The sequence below is a fragment of the Oncorhynchus mykiss genome, chromosome 4 (assembly GCF_057628025.1).
Source record: "Oncorhynchus mykiss isolate SJ-2025 chromosome 4, ASM5762802v1, whole genome shotgun sequence".
NCBI classification, from domain to species: Eukaryota; Metazoa; Chordata; class Actinopteri; order Salmoniformes; family Salmonidae; genus Oncorhynchus; species Oncorhynchus mykiss.
In genome coordinates this window covers 57,014,402-57,022,756 of record NC_143025.1, presented here as the reverse complement: position 1 = coordinate 57,022,756, position 8,355 = coordinate 57,014,402, and the positions used below count along the sequence as shown (strand labels likewise).

Below are 8,355 nucleotides of genomic sequence, written 5' to 3'. Positions count from 1 at the left end.
CAGGCAAGGGTCAAAACCGGGAGAACTAGCAAAAGAGAGAGAAGAAAAAGCAGGAGCTTTTGTCTTCCAACAAGACAATGATCCAAAACATAAAGCAAAATCTACAATGGAATGGTTCAAAAATAAACATATCCAGGTGTTAGAATGGCCAAGTCAAAGTCCAGACCTGAATCCAATCGAGAATCTGTGGAAAGAACTGAAAACTGCTGTTCACAAATGCTCTCCATCCAACCTCATCGAGCTGTTTTGCAAGGAGGAATGGGAAAAAATGTCAGTCTCTCGATGTGCAAAACTGATAGAGACATACCCCAAGCGACTTACAGCTGTAATCGCAGAAAAAGGTGGCGCTACAAAGTATTAACTTAAGGGGGCTGAATAATTTTGCACGCCCAATTTTTCAGTTTTTGATTTGTTAAAAAAGTTTGAAATATCCAATAAATGTCGTTCCACTTCATGATTGTGTCCCACTTGTTGTTGATTCTTCACAAAAAAATACAGTTTTAAATCTTTATGTTTGAAGCCTGAAATGTGGCAAAAGGTCGCAAAGTTCAAGGGGGCCGAATACTTTCGCAAGGCACTGTATATCATTCCATCTAACCTGTAACACAATAGTCACTACTCCTAATGCACTTCTACAGTTATCAACATACTAAACATTTTCAAATCAATTAGTCAATATACATCAGTCCCTCATCTGGAACAATGATCACTCTTATGTTCCACGACACCTAAAAACATATTGACTTAAAAAGGAAGGAGAAAAAGTATGTTTAATAATTTCACACCACTCTTGATGTGACTAAGACTGGGGACAGAACCGTCCATCCGTTACGTCCTATGCCATTGTGATACTGGTCTCCATGCCTTCTTCTTCATTTTCATCCTTGAGTGTTATCGTAAGACACAGACTATGAGCCTTGTATGCAACTAATTGTACCGTATCATCCAGCCATCTCTATGTATTGATGCAATTTAACATTAACATTCTGATGACATCTGTTTTTTCAAAGAGAAATTTGCATCCTGTAGCACAAACTCCAAAAAGTTCTGGGACACTGTAAAGTCCATGGAGAATAAGAGCACCTCCTCCCAGCTGCCCACTGCACCGAGGCTAGGAAACACTGTCACCACCGATCGATCGGCAGACTCAACAGCCTTGGTTTCTCAAATGACTGCCTTGCCTGGTTCACCAACTACTTCTCAGACAGAGTTCAGTGTGTCAAATCGGAGGGCCTGTTGTCCAGACCTTCTCAGACATAGGGTTCAATTCTCGAGCCGACTCTTTTCTCTTTATACATCAATGATGTCGCTCTTGCTGCTGGTGATTCTCTGATCCACCTCTACGCAGACGACACCATTTTGTATACCTCTGGCCCTTCTTTGGACACTGTGCTAACTAACCTCCAGATGAGCTTCAATGCCATATGACATTCCTTCTGTGGCCTCCAACTGCTCTTAAATGCAAGTAAAACTAAATGCATGCTCTTCAACCGATCACTGCCCGCACCTGCCCGCCCGTCTATCATCACTACTCTGGAAGGTTCTGACTAAGAATGTGTGGACCTACAAACACCTAGGTGTCTGGTTAGACTGTAAACTCTCCTTCCAGACTCACATTAAGCATCTCCAATCCTAAATTCGGCTTCCTATTTCGCAACAAAGCATCCTTCACTCGTGCTGCCAAACATACCCTCGTAAAACTGACTATCCCACTGATCTTTGACCTTGGCGATGTCATTTACAAAATAGCCTCAACACTCTACTCAGCAAATTGGAAGCAGTCTATCACAGTGACATCCGTTTTGTCACCCAAGCCCCATATACTACCCACCACTGCGACCTGTATGCTCTCGTTGGCTGGCCCTCGCTTCATATTCGTCGCCGAACCCACTGGCTCCAGGTCATCCATAAGTCTTTGCTAGGTAAAGCCCCGCCTTATCTCAGTTCACTGGTCACCATAGCAGCACCCACCCGTAGCACGCACTCCAGCAGGTACATTTCACTGGTCACCTCCAAAGCTAATTCCTACTTTGGCCGCCTTTCCTTCCAATTCTCTGATGCCAATGACTGGAACGAATTGAAAAAAAATCACTGAAGCTGGAGACTCATATCTCCCTCACTAACTTTAAGCATCAGCTGTCAGAGCAGCTCACAGATCATTGCAACTGTACATAGCCCATCTGTAAATAGCCCATCCAACTACCTCATCCCCATATTGTTATTTATTTTTTTGCTCCTTTGCACCCCAGTATCTCTACTTGCACATTCATCTTCTGCACATCTATCACTCCAGCGTTTAATTGCTAAATTTGTATTATTTCGCCACTATGGCCTATTTATTGCCTTACCTCCCTAATCTTACTTAATTTGCACACACTGTATATAGAATTTTCTATTGTGTTATTAACTCTACGTTTGTTTATTCCATGTGTAACTCTGTGTTGTTGTTTGTGTCACACTGGTTTGCTCTATCTTGGCCATGTTGCAGTTGTAAATGATACTTGTTCTCAACTGGCCTACCTGGTTAAATAAAGTTGAAATAAAATAAATATTCATCCCATGCATTAAGACACAGTCTGATGTCACCTTCCATGGTAACCTTAAAAGAGGACAGATCAGAAGAACAGTTTAGTTCAATACATTTCTGTTTCAGGAAATCCAGACAAGCATTGACTATATGACAAATTATTTAATTCCCAATTTTCTTAATAACATTATCTCTACAAAAAAATGTCAAAGAGCATAACAACATTCTGTCACTGTTGAAACCATTTTCAAAATGAGTTCATACTCCCTTATTTTACTGGCGACCTCTCGGAAGAGTTACCAGATCAGGGAGTTAACCCATTGGAGAATCCCACCAGCAGTCCGAATCCGGTGAAATTTGTATCGAAACAAAAACAAAAAATGAAATATGAAATTAACATATCACATATCACACTCCATTTGGAGTAACTGTCATCCCTTATTAACATATATTTTTCCTTCTATATGCAGACTGAACAACATACATTTGTATATTTTTCCCAATGACAAGGACCCCAGGGAACTGTTAATTTCCCCTTTAAACACATGATTCACACTGTGATTAAAAAATAACATGTTTAATTAAAAATAAACAAATTCGAATAATCAATAAACTTAGAATTACAACTCTTTAACTCCAAAAGGAAATAACAGTATCTCATAAAGTAATGGTAAAAAAATAATAGAAACTGGTGTTTCTCATTCATTTTCAAATTAAATCCCACCTGTTTCGAACATTTCTAGTGAGATTGATCAGGCCTCAAAAGAAAGTCAGGATACATGGCATTCGACACCTTTAAATATTTCCTCCCCCTTTTCTTTCCCTGTTCTTTAGAAACACATTAGAACATTTCAAACATTTCCATCCTTCTCCATACCCAATTTAAAACAAAATTAAAATGACCCCCCCACAAAATAAATCCCATGAACTAAACATTTTTTTAAAGTTAATTTTAGGTTTGGTAACCCCTATGCTAATCCTCGTGACCCCTCCACCCTTTCATTCATTCTAGAAATCCATTTCAGAATAAGACAAAATAAAATGTAAATCTATTTCATAATAAAATGTCCCATGAGATTAACCCCCCCCCCCCCCAAGGTTTTCTGAGTTACCAGAGTGTTTGGTCAGATCATTTTAATGTTACCTCTTTAGAATCCATTCCCCTGGCATTTTGCCTAGATTCTTAAACCCAAAATACTTTTTCCTGTGTCAAATTTAGCCAATTTCTCATCATTAGGAATCTGCAATATTTGATCACAGGCATCTATTAAAAAGTTGTCTCTGAACCACTATTGATCGAACGGAGGCCATACTGTGTAAAATGTTCCTGTCCTGCTGTCATGATGTTGCCCTGTTGGTGAGGTTTATGACCCCCATAAATACCTTTCCCCCTTTTCTCTCTCTACTCTACAGATTGGACTCTTAGAAAGCCCTTTGTTAACATAGAGAGAGTCTGGTAACATCAAAAGGTTGGGAAAGGGAACCATATTTCGGTAATCCAACCAGTTGAAAATATCTGCTGGAACTTAAAGAATATGATGTCACGTCAGTTGTCGTCTGAGACATTATTACTGATGATAGGATGACAAACTGTATCTTGGAAAGTCTACACATCCTAGTTATCAGATTCACATGAAATTGTTGTGCAATTTACATTTTTAAATATGAATCTATTTGTGAAAAGATTAAATGTAATTTTAGCTTCTAAATTAGAGAATTGTTTTCATAAGTGAACTATGCTCACTCAGTGGCCCCGCCCAAGTGAACAGACATCTCCACCACTACAAAAGCCCATTGACGAAAGTCAATCTTGTGTTCCCGATGACATGAGGACTGCTGTTCATACGTTTAGAAGTGATAATATCAACTTCAGAACTAAGCCAACCTCAGCGTGAGCTCTGGTTGCGAATGGTTGAATGACTACAACCTAACGAAATTAACATTGTGTTCCCGGTGACGTGAGGACTGATGTCCATTCATTTAGAAGGGCGAATTTCAACGTGGCAGTGACGATCGACACACTGGAAGGATGAATTTCGACTATACCAGCCAGAATATAGCATGAGCTTATAGTATGGAAACTTGGTATGAACTTTGAACTCTTATTCACTAAAGAAGTGATACATCCTAGACGTCGAGTTAGCAGCAGGAGCTGTTCTCTTCAGAAAGAAAGGGAACTACAACGTATCCGTTCTACCACACGATGACGGTACTACAATGTACATGTTCTACCACAAGACATATTCTTCTAAGGACAAGGGAGATCTCTGCTGGGCAACCCAGCCTTCCATCTACGACAAATCTATCGAAGTGCAGCTCAGAGTAAATCTTTTTTGCATTTTCCATTTCCAAATGGGTGGTTATTTAGAATGCATAAGATTCTGTATTTACGATAGCATGGCTTCATAAGGTCCGATAGAGACCCAATCCTTTTGTTCCTCAGTCTTCCCGCGCTTTCATTCAAACCCAACCTCCTTTCTTTGTGTAACCTGCCGTCATATTGGTTCTTGTATGACATACTGTAATTAGTAATCAATGTATGATGGCAGGCAGGGATATCCTTGTCTCATCGTGCACTAGTGACTCCTGTGGTGGGCTGGGCACAGTGCACGCTGACCAGGTCGCCAGGTGTACGGTGTTTCCTCCGACACATTGTTGTGGCTGGCTTCTGGGCTGGATGTGCAGTGCGGCTTGGTTGGGTTGTGTTTCGGAGGACGCATGGCTCTTGACCTTTGCCTCTCCTGAGTCCGTGTGGGAGTTGCATCGATAAGACAAGACTGTAACTACTACCAATTGGATACCATGAAATTGGGGAGAAGAAAGGGGTAAAAAAAACAAAGTAATAAAAAAAGTAAAACATTTGCCACCATCCTTTTCCTTATGTCTGAAACACAGGCTTCACCATGTTTTATCGAAATGTACAGCAGTGTGTTGTCCGCATAGCAGTGAAAGTTGACATTATGTTTCCGAAAGACATCACCAAGAGGTAGAATATATGGTGAACACAATAGTGGTTCTAAAACAGAACCTTGAGGAACACCGAAACTTACAATTGATTTGTCAGTGGACAAACCATCCACAGAGACAAACTGATATCTTTCAGACAGATAAAATCTAAACCAAGCAAGAACTTGTACGTGTAGACCAATTAGGGTTTTGAATCTCTCCAAAAGAATATGGGGATTGATGGTGTCAAAAGCAGTGCTAAGGTCTATGACCCCTTGACTTTTTCCACATTTTGTTACGATACAGCCTTATTCTAAAATGGACTAAATTGTTTTTTCCCTCATCAACACACAATACCCCATAATGACAAAGCAAAAACAGGTATAGAAATGTTTGCTAATTTGTAAAAAGAAATCACATTTACATAAGAATTCAGACCCTTTAGTCAGTACTTTGTTGAAGCCCCTTTGGCAGGGATTACAGCATCGAGTCATCTTGTGTATGACGCTACAAGCTTGGCACACCTGTATTCTCCCATTCTTCTCTGCAGATCCTCTCAAACTCTGTCAGGTATTTTCAAGTCTCTCCAGAGATGTTCTATCGTGTTCAAGTCCAGGCTCTGGCTGGGCCACTCAAGGATATTCATAAACTTGCCTCGAAACCACTCCTGCGTTGTCTTGGCTGTGTGCTTAGGGTCATTGTCCTGTTGAAAGGTGAACCTTCGCCCCAGTCTGAGGTCCTAAGCAATCTGGAACAGGTTTTCATCAAGGATCTCTGTACTTTGATCTGTTAATATTTTCCATGATCCTGACTAGTCTCTAATTCCCTGTCGCTGAAAAACATCCCCACAGCATGATGCTGCCACCACCATGCTTCACCGTAGGGATGGTGCCAGGTTTCCTCCAGACATGACGCTTGGCATTCAGGCCAAAAAGTTACATCTTGGTTTCATCAGACAAGAAAATCTTGTTTCTCATGGTCTGAGAGTTCTTTATGTGCTTTTTGGCAAACTCCTAGCAGGCTATCATTAGCTTTTTACTGAGGAGTGGCTTCCATCTGGCCACTCTACCATGAAGGACTAATGGTGGAGTGCTGCAGAGAGGGTTGTCCTTCTGGAAGTTTCTCCCATCTCCACAGAGGAACTCTGGAGCTCTGTCAGAGTGACCATCGGTTTCTTGGTCACCTACCTGACCAAGGCCCTTCTCCCCCGATTGTTCAGTTTGGCTGGGCTGCTAGGTCTAGGAAGAGTCTTGCTGGTTCCAAACTTCTTCCATTTAAGAAGGGAGGCCACTGTGTTCTTGGGGACCTTCAATGCTTCATGTTTTCGTACCCTTCCCCAGATCTATGCCTCGACTCAATCCTGTCTCAGAGATCCACAGACAATTCCTTCGACCTCACGGCTTGAATTTTACTCTGACATGCACTGTCAACTGTGGGACCTTATATAGACAGGTGTGTGCCTTACCAAATCATGTATAATCAATTGAATTTACCACAGGATTCCAATCAAGTTGTAGAAACATCAAGGATGATTAATGGAAACAGAATGCACCTGAGCTCAATTTCAAATCTCATTGTAAAGGGTCTAAATATTTATGTAATTAATGTTTCTGTTTTTTATCTTTAATACATTTGCAAAAATGTATACAAACCTGTTTTTGCTTCATCATTCTGGGGTATTGTGTGTAAATTGCTGAGGATTTTTTATTTATTTAATCCATTTTAGAATAAGGCTGTAACGTAAATGTGGAAAAAGTCAAGGGTCTGAGTACTTTCCGAAGGCACTGTAAATGCAACATTAACCTTTACCCTCTTCCCATAAAAGATTTGTAAATGCTTGGCGTTTTGCAGTCTTTGGGTGTGTCTCAAATGGCACCCTATTCCCTATAGAGTGCACTACTTTTGACCAGAGCCATAGGGTGCCATTTGTGAACAAGGCAAGTAGATGTGTGTTCCACTGTGTGTCCAGGCTCCAGTCAAAGTCCACATGATGTGAGAGGATACACCAAACCATTGTATTATAGAGGTAAGCTGTGAAGAGAGAGGAGAAAAATAAGTACAAATTAATAATGGCATTTTGCTAGATTAAGTCAATTTATTCAGATAATTGTGCGCGCGCACAAACACACACAAGAACAGCCCGGATGTGAGATGGAAATGATTAAGTTTGTGCTTTTCTAATAACCAATGTGTTCATGCAAGTGACTGATTGAACAAATCCTCACAATCAGTATCTGCAATTTAGCAGTATGCCCAGAACCTTGTTTTGAGAAAGATATCTCAGTTTTAAGGTCTCAGCTTAGAGAGAAGAAGCCTTGTGAGGTATTGGTCTGTCACATGCATGACCCAGTATTGGTCGGTCACATGAATGAAGCAAAACATCAATGATCAATACGCTAAATCATGCAATGTATATAAGAGAACTAACGGGACTGCCCTGTGTGGAGCTCCTGATCGACATGTGTACTTGGTGCATTGAGTTGGTTGGGACCTCTCCAGCGTGCTGATAATAAACAATGATTTATTTAAGATTGACTTTGAGTGTAGAATTTCCACGACAAGGGACTGCCATCAGAAAGGTCAAAGCTCTAAACAACAAAACCACTAATGGCAATCAATCATGTACGCCCCCTATTGAAATCACACAAAACATGCATAATATTATGAGTATACGCTTTTTTCTCCAAAGTGTCTTACAGTACAGTGAATGCATACATTTTGTGTCTATGTCAGGGCCCCCCCCAGGAACACATTTAGTTTTTTGCCTTGGCACTACACAGTTGAATCAAATAATCAAAGCTTGATAATTTGTTGGTTATTTGAATCAGCTGTGTAGTGCTAGGGGAAACACCAAAACCTGCACCCAGGTGGGGCCCCAGGAC

At 40.7% G+C, this 8,355-nt stretch overlaps 1 protein-coding gene across 2 annotated transcripts in view; it reads right to left on the bottom strand.

Annotated features, from left to right (window-relative positions):
- Positions 1 to 2,674: 2,674 nt before the first annotated feature.
- LOC110522004 (rho-associated protein kinase 2) overlaps positions 2,675 to 8,355 on the bottom strand; it is a 95,108-nt gene continuing 89,427 nt past the window's right edge. For both annotated transcript variants that reach the window (XM_036975533.2, XM_090232310.1), the window contains one exon: positions 2,675 to 7,504. In XM_036975533.2, coding sequence (XP_036831428.2) covers positions 7,492 to 7,504 — 13 coding nt within the window. In that variant the 3' untranslated portion in view covers positions 2,675 to 7,491. The remainder of the gene's footprint in view (positions 7,505 to 8,355) is intronic.